The sequence below is a fragment of the Cervus canadensis genome, chromosome 7 (genome assembly GCF_019320065.1).
Source record: "Cervus canadensis isolate Bull #8, Minnesota chromosome 7, ASM1932006v1, whole genome shotgun sequence".
NCBI classification, from domain to species: Eukaryota; Metazoa; Chordata; class Mammalia; order Artiodactyla; family Cervidae; genus Cervus; species Cervus canadensis.
Genome location: NC_057392.1, coordinates 14,843,103 through 14,861,255, shown reverse-complemented (window position 1 = coordinate 14,861,255; position 18,153 = coordinate 14,843,103). Strand labels below are relative to the sequence as shown.

At 38.7% G+C, this 18,153-nt stretch overlaps 1 protein-coding gene across 2 annotated transcripts in view; it reads left to right on the top strand.

Moving 5' to 3' along the window:
* DNAJC13 (DnaJ heat shock protein family (Hsp40) member C13) overlaps positions 1 to 18,153 on the top strand; it is a 152,751-nt gene that overhangs the window by 30,131 nt on the left and 104,467 nt on the right. For both annotated transcript variants that reach the window (XR_006270511.1, XM_043474402.1), the window contains exons 3-5: positions 16,074 to 16,149; positions 16,940 to 17,089; positions 17,503 to 17,544. Coding sequence is in view for 1 of the 2 variants with exons in the window: in XM_043474402.1 (XP_043330337.1) it covers positions 16,074 to 16,149; positions 16,940 to 17,089; positions 17,503 to 17,544 (268 nt within the window). In the remaining variant the exon portion in view is untranslated. The remainder of the gene's footprint in view (positions 1 to 16,073; positions 16,150 to 16,939; positions 17,090 to 17,502; positions 17,545 to 18,153) is intronic.

Genomic DNA, 18,153 nt, shown 5'->3' with positions numbered 1-18,153 from the left:
TTGCAGCCACTACTCATTTTTTAATGATTCAGGTCTGTTCACCATCATTGTAGACCCTTTGGCTGGCAAAGTAGCTTTTCTGCTATGCTTGTCATTTTCCCACTTGTACATAATTAAATTTTATCTTTGTTCTGGAAACTGAGAAATAGGAGAAGACTTCCGTAGTAAAAAACGCTTTCTTTCATTAAAGAGCAAAATTTCCTTTTTGACCTGGCAAGTCATTTCTGATAGAAGGAAGATTCATACATTTCAGTTAAACAGAAGTGAAGATTCTCTACGAAAAACTTCAGAGTAAGGTTGAAAATTAGGTACTTAATTTTTTCCTGAATGGAAATTACATGGAAAATCTGCCTGTGGATCACTTTAATATTTGCATACATTAATTGCAGCAAATGCTCTGAATTTAAAAGTAGGATTTTAGTATCTGAACAGGATTTTAGCTTCAGTACATTGGGATATGTCTGTGATAAGTCATTGGCAGGTACCCACTATATTCATAGCCCCTGGAATGACTTGCTTGATACAGGAAATTCAAGGTAAGAGTTAAGAGGAAGGGAAGCTGATGAATCTCTGATTCCTTTCCTGTAAGTAGAAATAGAGTTGGACAAGGAAGAGAGACTCTTCTCTTTAGCTGCCTGTTACTTACACACCTCACCAACTCTGGTAAGTCTAGGAATCCTGAGGTTTTTTTCCCCCTGCTTTGTTGATTTTAGCCCTTGCCCCTGCAAGCCTCTAAACCAGATATGAGTCCATCCTGAATTGTCTTTGTGTTTTCTTTGTACATCTCTTATTATCAGGCTGTCTTGATATTTGAATATCTTTAAGAAGTGCAAATAGGACCACATCTCCTTATAGGAATTTTATATTTTATGCACAATGTTCTATTAAAAGCACAGTCTTTTTATTTTTTCAATGTTTCCTCATTACTCTCTCCATACCTTCCACCCTCTCCTTCTCCCCCCGACTCCAGCTGAAAAGCACAGAATCTTTGCAGCAAATGATACTTGACACCTGGATATCCACTTGCAAAAAAATGAATCTAGGCATAGATTCTACATCCTTCACAAAATTAACTCAGATTAACTCAAATTTCAGATCACAGACCAAAATGTGAAATGCAAAATTATAAAACTCCTAGATAACATGAGAGAACATCCAGATTACCTTAGGTTTGGTGATGATGTTTTAGATACAACACCAAAGATAACAGTCATGAAAAAATGAATTGATGAGTGGACTATATTAAGTCCACTTAATATAGTCCACCACATGAGTGGACTATATAAGTTGAAAACTTATGCTTTCTGAAAGACACTATCAAGAGAATGTGAAGACAATTTGGGAGAAAATAACTGCAATAGATAACTATTCTACTTACAAAGAACTCTTAAAACTTAACAATGAAAAAACAAACAACTTGATTAAAAAGTGAGCCAAAAATCTTAACAGAGATCTCACCAAAGAAAATATGCCAGGAATTTCTTGGTGGTCCGGTGGTTAGGGCTCTGTACTTCCACTGGTCTGGGAACTACAATCCCACATGCGGTGTGGCCATAAAAGAGAAAAATAGAAAATACACAGTTGACAAGTAATTCAGGGAAATGTAAATGGAGAAATAAATAACCAGAATTCAGAACGCTTGACAACTCCAAATGCTGGTGAGGATGTGAAGCAACAAGAACTCTCCTTTATTGCTGGTGGAAATGTGAAATGGTACCGCTTCTTGGGAAGACAGTTTGGTGGTTTCTTACAACAGTCAGCGTTCTCAGCATGCATGTGCTTGCTAAGTTGCTTCCGTCCTATCCAGCTATTTGCAACCCTGTGTACCATAGCTTACCAGGCTTTGTCAGTGGGATTCTCCAAGCAAGAATTCCATGCCCTCCTCCAGGTCTCTTACCATATGATCCAGCAGTTACACTAAATTTATCCAGAGAAGCTGAGAACTTACATCCTTACATTGCACAGAAACCTGCACACAGATGTTTGTAGCATCTTTATTCATAATTACCAAACTTTAAAGCAACCAAAATGTCTTTCAGTAGGTGAATGAGTAAATAAGCTAATATATGCAGACAATGAATATTATTCAGTGCTCAAAAGAAATGAACCATCAAGTCATGAAAAGACATAGAAGAAACCTAAATTTAACTTAAAACTTAAATACTAAGTGAAAGAAGCTAATCTGTGAAGGCTATGTGCTGTATAATTCAAACTATATAGCATTGTGTAGAAAAGGGATACTTTATAGAAAGTAAAAAGATCAGTGGCTTCCAAGGTTTGTAGCAGGGAAGAAAGGATAAATAGCCAGAGTTCAGAGGATTTTTGGAAGGTGAAACTACTCCATGATACTGTAATAGTAGATATACTTGGATACTTTGTCCAAAGCGTAGAATGTGAGACACCAAGTGTGAACTCTAATTCAGCTGTGGACTTTGTTGGATACTGATTTATCAAAGTATGTTGATCAGATACAGATGAAACAAATTGTTGGGGGGTGGTTCTTGGTAATGGGGTAGGATGTGGAGGGTGAGGACGGAGCATGGTGGAAGTCTTTGTACCTCCTGTTTAATATTACTGTGAACCTAATTCAGTTCAGTTGCTCAGTCCTGTCCAACACTTCGCAACCCCATGCACTGCAGCACATCAGGCCTCCCTGTCCATCACCAACTCCCGGAGCTTACTCAAAGTCATGTCCATCAAGCCGGTGATGCCATCCAGCCATCTCAACCTAGGTCATCCCCTTCTCCTCCTGCCTTCAATCTTTACCAGCATCAGGGTCTTTTCCAATGAGTCAGTTCGTTGCATCAGGTGACCAAAGTATTGCAGTTTTAGCTTCAGCATCACTCCTTCCAATGATTATTCAGGACTGATTTCCTTGAGGATTGACTGGTTGGATCTCCTTGCAGTCCAAGGGGCTCTTTAAGAGTCTTATCCAACACCACAGTTCAAAAGCATCAGTTCTTTGGTGCTCAACTTTATTAATGGTCCAGCTCTCACATCCATATGACTATTGGAAAAACCATAGCTTTGATTAGATGGACCTTTGTTGGCAAAGTAATGTCTCTGCTTTTTAATATGCTATCTGGGTTGGCCATAGCTTTTCTTCCATGGAGCAAGCATCTTTTAATTTCATGGCTGCCATCACCATCGGCAGTGATTTTGGAGCCCCCAAAAATAGTCTCTCACTGTTTCCCCATTTATTTGCCATGAAGTGATGGGACTGGATGCCATCATCTTTGTTTTTTGAATGTTGAGCTGTAAGCCAACTTTTTCACTCTTCTCTTACTTTCATCAAGAGGCTCTTTAGTTGTTCTCTGCTTTCTTCCATAAGGGTGGTGTCATCTGCATATCTGAGGTTATTTATATTTTTCCCGGCAATCTTGATTCCACTTGTACTTCATCTAGCCCAGCATTTTGCATGATGTACTCTGCATATAAGTTAAATAAGCAAGGTGACAATATACAGCCATGACGTACTCCTTTCCCTATTTGGAATGAGTCTGTTGTTGCATGTCCAGTTCTAATTGTTGCTTCCTGACCTGCATACAGATTTCTCAAGAGCAGATCAGGTGGTCTGGTATTCTCATCTCTTTAAGAATTTTCCACAGTTTGTTGTGATCCACACAGTCAAAGGCTTTGCCATAGTCAATAAAGAGAAGTAGATGTTTTTCTGGAACTCTGTCGCTTTTTCAGTGATCCAATGGATGTTGACAATTTGATCTCTGGTTCCTCTGCCTTTTCTAAATCCAGCTTGAACAGCTGAAAGTTCTTGGTTCACATACTGTTGAATCCTGGCTTGGAGAATTTTGAACATTACTTTACTAGCGTGTGAGATGAGAATAGTTGTGCGGTAGTTTGAGCATTCTTTGGCATTGCCTTTCTTTGAGATTGGAATGAAAACTGCCCTTTTCCCGTCCTGTGGCCACTGCTGAGTTTTCCAGATTTGCCAGCACTTTCAGTGCAGCACTTTCATAGCATCATCTTTTAGCTGATAGTTCAAAATAGCTCAACTGGAATTCCATCACCTCCACTAGCTTTGTTCGTAGTGATGCTTCCTAAGGCCCATTTGACTTTGCATCCCAGGATGTCTGGCTCTAGGTGAGTGATCACATTCATCATTGTGGTTATCTGGGTCATGAAGATCTTTTTTGTATTCTCCTGTGTATTCTTGCCACCTGTTCTTAATATCTTCTGCTTTTGTTAGGTCCATACCATTTCTGTCCTTTATTGGGCCCATCTTTGCATGAAAAGTTCTCTTGATATCTCTAATTTTCTTGAAGAGATCTCTAGTCTTTCCCATTCTGTTGTTTTCCCCGATTTCTTTGCAGTGATCACTGAGGAAGGCTTTCTTATCTCTCTTTGCTATTCTTTGGAACTCTGCATTCAAATGGGTATATCTTTCCTTTTCTGCTTTGCCTTTTCACTTCTCTTCTTTTCACAGGGATTTGTAAGGCCTCCTCAGACAACCATTTTGCCTTTTTGCATTTCTGTTTCTTTGGGATGGTCTTGATCTGTGCCTCCTGTACAGTATCATGAATCTCCATCCATAGTTCTTCAGGCACTCTGTCTATCTGATCTAATTCCTTGAATCTATTTCTCACTGTCACGGTATAATCATAGGGATTTGATTTAGCTCATACCTGAATAGTCTAGTGGTTTTCCCCACATTCTTCAATTTAAGTCTGAATTTGGCAATATGGAGTTCATGATCTGAGCCACAGTCAGCTCCTGGTCTTGTTTTTGCTGACTATATAGAGCGTCTCCATCTTTGGCTGCAAAGAATATAATCAATCTGATTTTGGTGTCGGCCATCTGGTGATGTCCATGTGTAGAGTCTTGTGTTGTTGGAAGAGGGTATTTGCTATGACCAGTGCGTTCTCTTGGCAAAACTCTATTAGCCTTTGCCCTGCTAGGCTCATTCTGTACTCCAAGGCCATATTTGCCTGTTACTCCAGGTGTTTCTTGACTTCCTACTTTTACATTCCAGTCCCCTATAATGAAAAGGACTTTTTTGGGGGTACTAGTTCTAGAAGGTCTTGTTGGTCTCCATAGAACCATTCAACTTCAGCTTCTTCAGCATTACTGGTCGGGGCATAGACTTGGATTATGGTGATATTGAATGGTTTGTCTTGGAAATGAACAGAGATCATTCTGTCGTTTTTGCAATTGCATCCAAGTACTGCATTTTGGATTCTTTTGTTGAATTTGAGGCCTACTCTGTTTCTTTTGAGGGATTTGTGCCCATAGTAGTAGATATAATGGTCATCTGAGTTAAATTTCACCCATTCTAGTCCATTTTAGTTTGCTGATTCCTAAAATGCCGTTGTTCACTCTTGCCATCTCCTATTTGACCACTTACAGTTTGCCTTGATTCATGGACCTAACATTCCAGGTTCCTATGCGATATTGCTCTTTTTTTTTTTTTTTGCGATATTGCTCTTTACAGCATTGGTCTTTACCTCCATCACCAGTCACATCCACAGCTGGGTATTGTTTTTGCTCTGGCTTCGTCTCTTCATTCTTTCTGGAGTTATTTCTCCACTGACCTCCAGTAGCATATTGGGCACCTACCGACCTGGGGAGTTGTTCTTTCAGTGTCCTATCTTTTTGCCTTTTCATACTGTTCATAGGTTTCTCAAGTCAAGAATAGTGAAGTGGTTTGCCATTCCCTCCTCCAGTGGACCACATTCTGTCAGACTTCTCCACCATGACCCCTTCGTCTTGGGTGGCCCCACACAGCATGGCTTAGTTTCATTGAGTTAGACAAGACTGTGGTCCATGTGATCAGATTGGCCAGTTTTCTGTGATTGTGGTTTCAGTCTGTCTGCCCTCTGATGCCCTCTCTCAGCACCTACCGTCTTACTTAGGTTTTTCTTACCTTGGATGTGGGATATTTCTTCATGGGTGCTCCAGCAAAGGGCAGCCTCTGCTCCTTACCTTGGACGTGGGTTAGCTCCTCTCAGCCGCCAGCCCTGAGCTTGGGCATATGGTAGCTCCTCAAGGCTGCCACCCCTGACCTCGGACGTGGAGTAGCTCCTTCCAGCCGCTCCTTGGCCTTGGGATAGCTCCTCTCAGCCCTTGACCTTGAACGTGGGGTAGGTCTTCTGGGCTGCCGCCCCTACCATGGACGTGGGGTAGCTCCTCTCAGCTGCTCCTGTGCTGTCGCGCAGCTGCCGCTCCTGTGCCATCATGCAGCCGCCAGATTATCAGATACCTTTGATATTTGATTAATTAGCTAATGTGACCCAGGGACCTAGTATATCTTCTTCCTTCTTACTTCTCAGAACAGATAATTTTCTTAAGAGTTTCTGTGTCCCTGTTGGACCTGAAATGCAATCTTAGAAGCCAGCTAAAATGCTGTTCTACTGCCTCTCTGCAGATTCTGAGCAGTTTTACTGCTTGCAAAGTTTTGGTTAAAATGATTAGTTATGTGAGGAGTACAGATTTGCTAGTGTCATAGACGACGTATTGCTCAGTTAGTGAAAGTGAAAGTCGCTCAGTTGTGTCCGATTCTTTGCAACCCCATGGGCTCTACAGTCCATGGAATTCTCCAGGCCAGACTATGCAGGTATGAAGTAAATCAAATCCCTTAAGATTATACCATGGAAGTGAGAAATAGATTCAAAGGATTAGATCAGATAGACAGAGTGCTTGAAGAACTATGGATGGAGGTTTGTGACACTGTACAGGAGACAGGAATCAAGACCATCCCAAAGAACCAGAAATGCAAAAAGGCAAAATGATTGTCTGAGGAGGCCTTACAATTAGTTGTGAAAAGAAGAGAAGTAAAAAGCAAAGGAGAAAAGGAAAGATATACCCATTTGAATGCAGAGTTCCAGAGAATAGCAAAGAGAGATAAGAAAGCCTTCCTCAGTGATCACTGGAAAGAAATAGGGGAAAACAATAGAATGGAAAAGACTAGAGATCTCTTCAAGAAAATTAGAGATACCAAGGGAACTTTTCATGCAAAGATGGGCCCAATAAAGGAGAAGCTGTATGGACCTAACAGAAGCAGAAGATATTAAGAAGAGGTGGCAAGAATACACAGAAAAACTCTACAAAAAAGATCTTCACCACCCAGATTGTCATAATAGTATGATCATTCACCTAGAGCCAGACATCCTGGAATGCGAAGTCAAATGGGCCTTAGGAAGCATCACTACGAACAAAGCTAGTGGAGGTGATGGAATTCTAGTTGAGCTATTTCAGATCCTAAAAGATGATGCTGTGAAAGTGCTGCACTCAGTATGCCTGCAAATTTGAAGAACTCAGCACTGGTTACAGGACTGGAAAAGGTCAGTTTTCATTCCAATCCCAAAGAAAGGCAATGCCAAAGAATGCTCAAACTACTGCACAATCGCATTCATCTCATGCTAGTAAAGTAATGCTTAAAATTTTCAAAGCCAGGCTTCAACGGTATGTGAATCGTGAAATTCCAGCTGTTCAAGCTGAATTTAGAAAAGGCAAAGGAACCAGAGAAGAAATTGTCAACATCCGTTGAATTATTGAAAAAGTGACAGAGTTCTAGAAAAACATCTAGTTCTGCTTTTTTGACTATGCCAAAGCCTTTGACTGTGTGGATAACCACAATGTGTGGAAAATTCTGAAAGAGATGGCAATACCAGACCACCTGACCTGCCTGTTGAGAAACCTATATGCAGGTCAGGAAGCAACAGTTAGAACTGGACATGGAACAACAGACTGGTGCCAAATAGAGCAAGGAGTATGTCAAGGCTGTATATTGTCACCCTGCTTATTTAACTTATATGCAGAGTACATCATGAGAAATGCCAGGCTGGATGAAGCACAGGCTGGATTCAAGATTGCCGGGAGAAATATCAGTAACCTCAGATATGCAGATGACAGTACCCTTATGACAGAAAGTGAAGAAGAACTAAAGAGCCTCTTGATGAAAGCAAAAGAGGAGAGTGAAAAAGTTGGCTTAAAGCCCAACATTCAGAAAACTAAGATCATGGCATCTGATCCCATCACTTCATGGCAAATAGATGGGGAAACAGTGGAAACAGTGTCAGACTTTATTTTTGGGGGCTCCAAGATCACTGCAGATTGTGACGGCAGCCATGGAATTAAAAGACACTTACCCCTTACAAGAAAAGTTATGACAAACCGAGATAGCGTATTAAAAAGCAGAGACATTACTTTGTCTACAAAGGTCCGTCTAGTCAAGGCTGTGGTTTTTCCAGTAGTCATGTATGTATGTGAGAGTTGAAATATAAAGAAATCTGAGCACCAGAGAATTGATGCTTTTGAACTGTGGTGGTGGAGAAGACTCTCGAGAGCCCCTTGGACTGCAAGGAGATCCAACCAGTCCATCTTAAAGGAAATCAGTCCTAAATGTTCATTGGAAGGACTGATGCTGAAGCCGAAAGTCCAATACTTTGGCCACCTGATGTGAAGAACTGACTCATTGGAAAAGACCCTGATGATGGTAAAGATTGAAGGCAGGAGGAGAAGAGGACCACAGTGGATGAGATAGTTGGATGGCATCATTGACTCATTGGACATGAGTTTGAGTGAACTCCGGGAGTTCGTGATGGACAGGGAGGCCTGGCGTGCTGCAGTCCATGGGGTCGCAGAGAGTCGGACACGACAGCGTGACTGAACTGAACTGAAACCATGGCGGAAGTAATGAAGATAATGCTGACCTCCTTCAGAAGGTCCCATACAGGCACTGCTACACTCAGTTCCCCCAACCCTGCAGAAGGCCACCACTGACCCAGGCCTCCTCCATAGACTCCTAGACACTCATGGGCACGTCTGGGTCAGTCTCTTGTGGGTCACTGCTCCTTTCTGCTGGGTCCTGGTGCACACGAGGTTGTGTTTCTGCCCTCCAGGAGTCTGCTTCCCCAGTCCTGTGTAAGTTCTGGCGACTCAGTGGTGGGGTTAATGGCGACCTCCTCCAAGAGGGCTTGTGCCATAACCAAGTCTGCTGCACCCAGAACCCCTGCCCCTGTGGCAGGCCAGTTTTGACCCTTACCTCCACAGGAGACACTCAGAGTTCTGTTTCAGTCTCTGTGGGTTTTTGGATCCTGGTGTGCAGAAGGTTTGTTTGAGTCCTCTGAGCCTCTCTGGCGGGTATGAGGTCTGTTTCTAAACGCAATTTCGCCCCCCTACCATCTTGCTGGGGCTTCTCCTTTGCCCTTGGACATGGGGTATCTCCTCAAAGTGCCTCCAGGGCTGTGCAGTCACTTCTCCAGTGCCTAGCATCTTGCTGGGGCTTCTCTACCCTTGGACGTGGGGTATCTCCTCACAGTCACTCCAGCACCATGCTAGTGAACAATTAAAAGTAGCCAAGTTTACCCAGGGTACTATTGGAGTTCAAGCTGTATATTTTGAGGACTACATGAGGTAACAAAACCTGTCTCTTTCAGCTCTGTTTAGATCTGTTTGGCTTATTTGAAACCTGTTGCGTAGACTATCCACTGAAGGGATTGAAGATGTTAACTTTAAAATAAATTCACAAAGGTTTTTATTTTCACAGGAAATTAGAGAGCCACTGTGTGTGCTCAGCAGCTCATTAATATTTGACTCTTTGCGACCTCATGTACTGTGGCCCACCAGACGCCTCTGTCCATAGAAATTTCTAGGCAAGAATACTGGAGTGGTTTGCCATTTCCTACTCCAGAGCATCTTCTCGACCCAGGGGTCGAACCTGCATCTCTTGCAGCTCTTGCATGGGCAGGCCGATTCTTTACTACTGCACCACCTGCGAACCATTATTTTATAATAAACACAAGCTTTTTCTGTACTTAACAAAAAAAGTAATGTTGAGTTTTCTCTCTTTTGAGATAAATGAATAGTACGAATTTCGGTACAGAAGTATATGACCTTGTGATGGTGCCCAGTATTTTTATAATACATTTTTGTCTTGATAATATTGTACATGTCTAATTGATACAAGTTATTTAAGAGTATTCAGGTCTGAAATAAACTTTCTTACAATGACTGACAATTGTCTTAGCTCTTACTACTTTGAAGTTTTATTTAAGATATCTAAATTGGTTAACTAAATAACAAATAAAATATCTGCCCAGAGGAAACTAGGTCTTTAAGGAACTCTTACTCACTGCCATATCATTGAACCCAGCACACCATTAGGTACTCATTTAATATTGAGGCAGTCCATGATAATATGGAGTATCTAACCTGACGTTATTAGTTTTTTCTTCCCTAAGAAAAGTTGCTGTATGGAAAAAAATCATGTTATAAAAAATTATTTCAAAAGGAAATCCTGAATGCAGGATTTCCCTGTGGTGCAGTGGGTAAGAATCTGCCTGCCATTGCAGGGGACAAAGTTTCAATCCCTGGTCCAGGAAAATTCCACATGCTGTGGAGCATCTAAGCCCATGCACAACCACCACTGAACCCATGGCTCTAGAGCCTGCAGTCTGCAGGTACTGAGCCCATGCGCTGCAACTTTTGAAGCCCATGCACCTGTGCAAAGCAGCGAAGACCCAGTGCAGCCAAAAATAAAATATTTTAAAAAGAAGAAAGCAGGGAAAGATTGAGGGCAGAAAGAGAAGAGACAGACAGAGGATCAGATGGTTGGATGGCATTACCGACTCAATGGACATGAGTTTGAGCAAACTCCAGGAGATGGTGCCGGATAGGAAAGCCTGGCATGCTGCAGTCTGTGGGGTCACAAAGAGTCATACACGACTTAGTGACTGAACAACAAGAAAAACTATTATTACTCAGTACCATTGTATCACGATTGATTAATAGAAAAATAATGGAATTCTATATTTCGAACAGTACCGTTAAATAGAAGAACCTATGATCAAATCCAGATGCATATCAGAATTATCTTGGAATCTGCCTGCAATGCAGGAGACCCGGGTTCGATTTCTGGGTTGGGAAGATCCTCTGGAGGAGGAAATGGCAGTCTACTCCATTATACTTGCCAGGAGAATCCCATGGGCAGAGGAGCCTGGCAGGCTACCGTCCATGGGGTCACAAGAGTTGGACATGACTTAGTGACTAAACCATTACCACCACAGATGCCCAGGTATTTCTTTTTTTTCACCAGAGCTCCAGATACATTTCTAATGAGCAGCCATGTTTAAAAACAGCTGGACTGTATGAAGAGCTTTTACTTTTATCGAGTTTGTTTCACTTTTTCTATTTCATATTCAGTGCTCCTATTTCATTTAATGTTTTCCAATTTCTCCATTTCTTTTTTTTTTAATGTTCTTTCTCAAGCCTTTATCAAGTGTAGTAGAAAAACTTTTGTATACATATACATAAATAATATGTATAATATATATTTTAGAAAACTTTTGAATTTTTGCCTAACTAAAAAATTTGTGATATTTTGATTCTACTTGTTTGACTTAGTAAAAGTAGAAAGCTAGATTTGTAATTAAAAATATATATATGTATATATGCAGCAAGCAATAAAGGTCTACGCCACAGCACAGGAAACTATAGTCAATATCTTGTTATATACTATAATGGAGCATAATTTCAAAAATAATATGTGTGTGTGTGTATATATATATAACTGGATCACAAGAAAAAGAATTCTACTTTTTGAAATTTAGTAATGTTTACCTTTTTGCCAGTTTTTCTAAATGTAATATACATCTTTGTTTCATTTTAAAAAAAAATCTTAAATTGCAAGTTTCACTAACATACCATACATGTGAGCTCATTCTGATTTTAATCTAAATCTGGTATCCCAGGGGGCTTTTTAGGTTCTTGGAAGGTTTAAGGGTGCTTTAAAAAGTTTTTGTTTAAATTAATTAATTTTGGGCTGTATTGGGTCTTCATTGTTGTGTGTGGGCTTTCTCTAGTTGCGGTGAGCAGAGGCTACTCATTGTGGTAGCTTCTCTTTGTTGTGGAGCATGGCCTCTGGTCCTGGATAGTTGCAGCACGTGGCCTCAGTAGTTATGTGAATCTTCCGGGACCAAGGATCGAACCTGTGTCCCCTGACTGGCTGGAAGGCAGATTCTTAACCACTGGACCACAAAAGAACCTCTATAAAATGACCTAGGAGTACAATATTTGCCCTAACCTTAAAGGGAAGTGCAGCAGCTGTCCTAGTGGAGAGAGGTCTGTGGAACCCTTAAAAAAAGAGAAGAGAAAGAGAGAGGAATGGGAGGACATTTTCCTAAGAATTTTCTTACAGCTCTCTTCTTAGGAAGCTTTAGAGCTCTGACTTTACCAGTTATGACAGTATTTTGGGCCTAGTGGACATCTCACTCCAGCATACTTTTGCTGCAGTACCTAAAATGCACTCTCTTCAATATGGTAACCACTCACCAAGCATGGCTGTTTACAGTTGCTCATTAGCCACATTTCAGGTGCTCAAAAGAGCTAACTAATTGGATAGTGTAGCTACAGAATATTTCCATCATTTTGGAAAGTTCTTTTGCACAGCACTAATCAAGATGAAAAAGTTATACAAGAAAAATGTCAGGAAGAGCTTTGTTGGGTAGAGATTAGTATAGAATTGAAAAGGATATTTTCTTGACTTAGATTCTCTTAAGATTATGAATATCACCTTATCAGTTGATTTTTGGAACATTTCAGGCATTTAATTCTTAGGATTTTGCTTCCAGAGTAAAGTAAATAAATTCTGTAGTTTTATTTCAGGATTATACAAATTGGCATGTTTGAAATGAATTCATTTATAGAACAAGAGAGTAAAAGATGTGAAAAACAAACTTATGCTTGGGGCGGATGGGAAAGGGAGGGAGGGATAAATTGGGAGATTGAGATTGACGTAGATACCACTTTACATTAATAGATATCTAACTAGTAAATATATCTATAATAGATATCTAACTAGTATAGCACAGGGAATTCTACTCAGTATTTTGTAATGACCTATATGGGAAAAGAATCTTTAAAAAGTGGATATGTTTATATGTATAACTGATTCACTTTGGCGTACAGCTGAAACTAACACAACACTGTAAATCAACTATCCTGCAGTAAAAAATTTTAAAGATAAAAATATTGGCATGTTTATCAAGATGATTCTGAAAGATAGAATTTGTGAATTCATATTTCTGCCATACATTTGATTTCATTATGCTATCTTCTGAAGCAAATACTGGTTTAATAAGATTTTTTATTTCTTTGGTTTTCTTTGTTCTCATTAATTAAGCCTCTGAAACTTTGAGACTTTTGAGCTATTCAGATAAATCCTCATCTACTTCATCTGTCCCTCAACCCTCTCCCCACTTTCAGTTCATTTCAGTTCAGTTCAGTCGCGACCGACTCTTTGCGACCCCATGGACTGCAGCATGCCAGGGTTCCCTGTCCCATCACCAACTCCCGGAGCCTACTCAAACTCATATCCATCGCGTTGGTGATGCCACTTTAGATAGCAGCAAACGAATGTTTTTATATTAGAAGGAAGTGTGCTCATTGTTTAGTTTCCCATTGCACCTTCAACATAAGAAATTAGGGGAAAAATTTGTAATACAGCAAAATGGTAAAGATTAATAAAATCTATCATTTTTCCCCAAAATGGAAGCTTTGTCATTTTTATTATATAATGTACTGATTAGAACAATAGGAAGTTAAAATGTGAAAGAGCTCTCTTGATCTTCATGAGAATACTCCTAGCGTGTGACCTTTGAGTCAGAGGGTGACTGTTGGTTTATGGTAATGTGTACCTTTTTACTGTATTAGTAGTTTAAAGCAGAAAAGCACAACCTTTTCCATTCTTGTAAAAAAGGCATCTGATTATATTTAACATCCGTTTTGATCATTTAAAAATCTCTTACTAAAATACCGAAAGATATTTCAATAAATATGCTAATTAACACATAATAACACAATAAATATGCTAATCAACTGTTTTCCTAAAATGAACTGTCTTTGATCATGGTGTATTACTATTTTCATTTGATTCTTATTGATACTATTTATTTAAAAATAGATTTGTTTGTTTTGCCAGGTTTTATTATCCCTGGAAGAACTGAGAAGCTTTAGTTTGTTTCCTGGAACAATTGAAGAAGCATAGAATTTACCTGTTCCTTTAGGGTTTCATCTCCTTGTTTGATCCTAGTACTTTTGTAGGATGTAATTGTTTTTGGCTTTCTTAAATTCATGTAATAGATGTTGATTTATTCTCAATTTTCATATTTATCAGCATAGACTTACATCATTTTTTTCTTCTGTGTCTTTGGTTATAAATTATCTTATTCTTAATTTTGTTTTTGTATTTTCTTAGACTTATTTTCTGGAGAAGGAGATGGCAACCCACTCCAGTATTTTTGCCTGGGGAATCCCATGAACAGAGCAGCCTGGTGGGCTACAGTCCATGGGGTTGCAAACAGACATGACTGAGCAACTGAGCTCACAGCACAGCCCTAGTTTATCATCTTTTTTTCTTTTTTTTTTTTTTCAGGAAAAAAAAAGGCTTTGAAATTGTTTATTAAAAAGAATAAGCATATACTTGCAATGACTAATAGCAAATGATACTGTAGTAAAGCTACTAGGTTGTTTTTTTGTTTTTGTTTTTTCATTTATTTTTATTAGTTGGAGGCTAATTACTTTACAGTATTGTAGTGGTTTTTGCCATACATTGACATGAATCAGCCATGGATTTACATGTGTTTCCCCATCCTGAACCCCCCTCCCACATCCCTCCCCATCCTATCCCTCTGGGTCGTCCCAGTGCACCAGCCCTGAGCACTTGTCTCGTGGATCCATCCTGGACTGGCGATCTGTTTCACACTTGATAATATACATGTTTCAATGCTGTTCTCTCAGATCATCCCACCCTTGCCTTCTCCCATAGAGTCCAAAAGTCTGTTCTATACATCTGTGTCTCTTTCTGTCTTGGCATATAGGGTTATAGTTACTATCTTTCTAAATTCCATATATATGCATTAGTATACTGTATTGGTCTTTATCTTTCTGGCTTACTTCACTCTGTATAATGGGCTCCAGTTTCATCCATCTCATTAGAACTGATTCAAATGTATTCTTTTTAATGGCTGAGTAATATTCCATTGTGTATATGTACCATAGTCGCACCAGTCAGAATGGCTGCTATCCAAAAGTCTACAAGCAGTAAATGCTGGAGAGGGTGTGGAGAAAAGGGAACCCTCTTACACTGTTGGTGGGAATGCCAACTAGTACAGCCACTATGGAGAACAGTGTGGAGATTCCTTAAAAAACTGGAAATAGAACTGCCATATGACCCAGCAATCACACTCCTGGGCATACACACCAAGGAAACCGGAACTGAAAGAGACATGTGTACCCCAATGTTCATCGCAGCACTGTTTATAATAGCCAGCACATGGAAGCAACCTAGATGCCCATCATCAGATGAATGGATAAGAAAGTTATGGTACATATACACAATGGAATATTACTCATCTTATTTTCAAAGAGCTAATTTGTCCGTTTTAAATACGTTTTTGTAATTCAGTTTCCACTTTTCATCGTTATGAATTTCTCTGTCTTCTGAAAAATTACTGATACCCAAATGGTTATTCTCCTTCAAATATGTTGCTTTAAGTAAAGGAAGTGACTTAAGAAGGGAAAATGGCTTGTCTGTGATGTAGGCGTCCTACTTCCAAAAAATTGCAACACTTAATTGTAATATAGGTAGTTGCTTAAATAGAAATCATTAAGATTCCAGAAAAAGGACTGTGATAGACCAGTTGTAGGCTGTAGCTTTTCCTTCATTTGCATCATGATCTTGTTGAAAGGATATTTTGAAAGAATTACTAGTGTATAGTGTCTTTTTTTTTTTTAATTTTCCCATTTAGAGTATTTTGGCATCATCTGGCAGTTTTTTGTTTAACTTCAGGTATACTAACAACAAAGATTGGTTTCATAGGTTTTACTTTTCTACTTAAGGATCTTATTGTTTCACAGTAGATTGAGTGATGGGTAGATTTTTATATCAGTGGCATTTCAGAACATTAAAAATGTAAGAATATTAAACAAAGCTATATTTAATCACATTAAGTCAACTAACACTTCTATTTATTTATTGAACTGTTCCTTTTGTGTTATATGTATTTTCTTATAAAATGTTTCCTTTAAGACTGAATTTAAGTACTTGATTTCCTTTGTAGGTATAAGCGTGTCTTTTCAGTTGGAACCCATGCGATTACTACATATAATCCCAATACCTTAGAAGTAACAAATCAGGTAATAATTTTAGAAGCTATTCGGTGTATGAACTCCACTTGAATTTTTAAAAGCCAATGCTCCCTAGCCTGAAATCAGGCCAGGAAGGATAGGAATGTCAAATTTGAAAAAGATTAATATGCTTATATAATGCTCAGTAATCAAGACCAAACATAAATAAATAAAGGGAGCATATGTGTGCATATTTCTAGGCTCTAAGGGGTATAACTTTCTACTGTTACTTTGATCATAACCATCATTTTAATGTAAAATTTGTAGATTCTTTATAATTTTAAGGGCAATATTGTTACTGTAATACAGACATACATAAGTCATAAGTGCATTGGTTAGAAAATGTTTGTCATAAGGTTTCTGTTTATAAAGGCAAGACTAAACTGAATACAGGTAAATAAACACTTAAAAATATTCTAGTTTAAGTACAAATTAGGCATGTTTTACAGATTCCTCTTTTTGTTGCTGTTTTTAAAGGTTTGTAGATAATCATAAAATATTATTCCTCAGTTCTTTTCATATCTGTGTATTTTAATTGCTTTGGATTGATCAATCATTAATCAATCAGGCATTGAAATTGGAAAACAGAACTTTTTTGTCTCTGATAACTAAAAACTTTTTAGTTTGTTTTATAGAGTTAGTGTAAAACAAAACGTTTTCTAGATCTCAGTACTGTTTTTTAAAATTTTTTCATTTAATCAGTGATTTGAAATTAAAATAGTAAAAATAAGTGTTGCATTTCACCACAGTGTAGCACCAGTTGAATGATTTCCTTTTTTTTTTTTTTTTTTTTTGTTAGTGGCCTTATGGAGACATTTGCAGCATCAGTCCTGTAGGAAAAGGACAAGGAACAGAGTTCAACCTCACATTTCGTAAAGGCAGTGGAAAAAAGTCAGAAACATTAAAATTTTCTACAGAGCACAGAACAGAACTTCTTACAGAAGCATTGGTGAGAACTGTTTCATGTTAATACACTAAATTTCCCTCTTTTTTAATGAGTTAAAGTACAGATACTAATGTTCTGAGCCCTTTTCCCACTTATTGACCCTTAGTTGACACTGTGAAACTTTTACTTTTTTCTTACTAAGAGGCTGGATAGTCCTTTAGGTTTGATAGTTTTTTTAAGTCTTTTTAAATGCATTATATAGAACAAAGCAGTTGTATGTTTAATCTACCCTGTTTTTCAATAAAATTTCACACACTATTTATTGAATCTCTTTAGACTGTAACTTTAATAACCTTTTTTAATATCAGGATTACCAAGTTGGGATTTCACTTACTTTGGATAGAAAGTACTGAACTGAGAGTCTCTCTTAATAAGTCTGTTGTTATAAACTATGTTTTTTATGTCTTCTCTTTCAGAGATTTAGAACTGATTTTTCAGAAGGAAAAATCACAGGAAGGGCAAGTATTTATAACATTTATTAATATCTTTTTCGGTTTATCAGTGTTGCACTTTAGAAATCCTTGCATAAACTGTGTATTCCCTTTGTGGCAAAGCTAAAGAAAATGAAACATAATTTTAATGTCTCCTGGTATCATGTGATAGATAAATGTAGTTTAACAGGAAACTCAAATATGAGAAATTAGATTTATGACTTAATGCCAAGAGTTAGAAAACAATCTTCAGGCAGAAGTAAATATTAAAAACAAGGCTTCATTCAGGGAGTCTTTATTCTGTGTTCTTAACAACAACAGAAGCTTCACACTGCTGATAATACTTTTTAGAACATACAATTGTTGTTTGTTGTACAAGATTCTTACTTCAGAAGTATTAAACTTGTAAGAAAATTTATGTATTGAAACTGTCTCATTGTATGTTCTCACCCTAAATCTGGGGGCTTCCGAGGTGGCTCAGTCACCTACCAGTGCAGGAGAGGTGGGTTCAATGCCTGAGCCAGGAAGATCCCCGGGAGGAGAAAATGGCAACCCACTGCAGTACTCTTGCCTGGAAATCCCATGGACAGAGCAGCCTACCAGGCTACAGTCCACAGGATCACAAAAAGTCCTGCA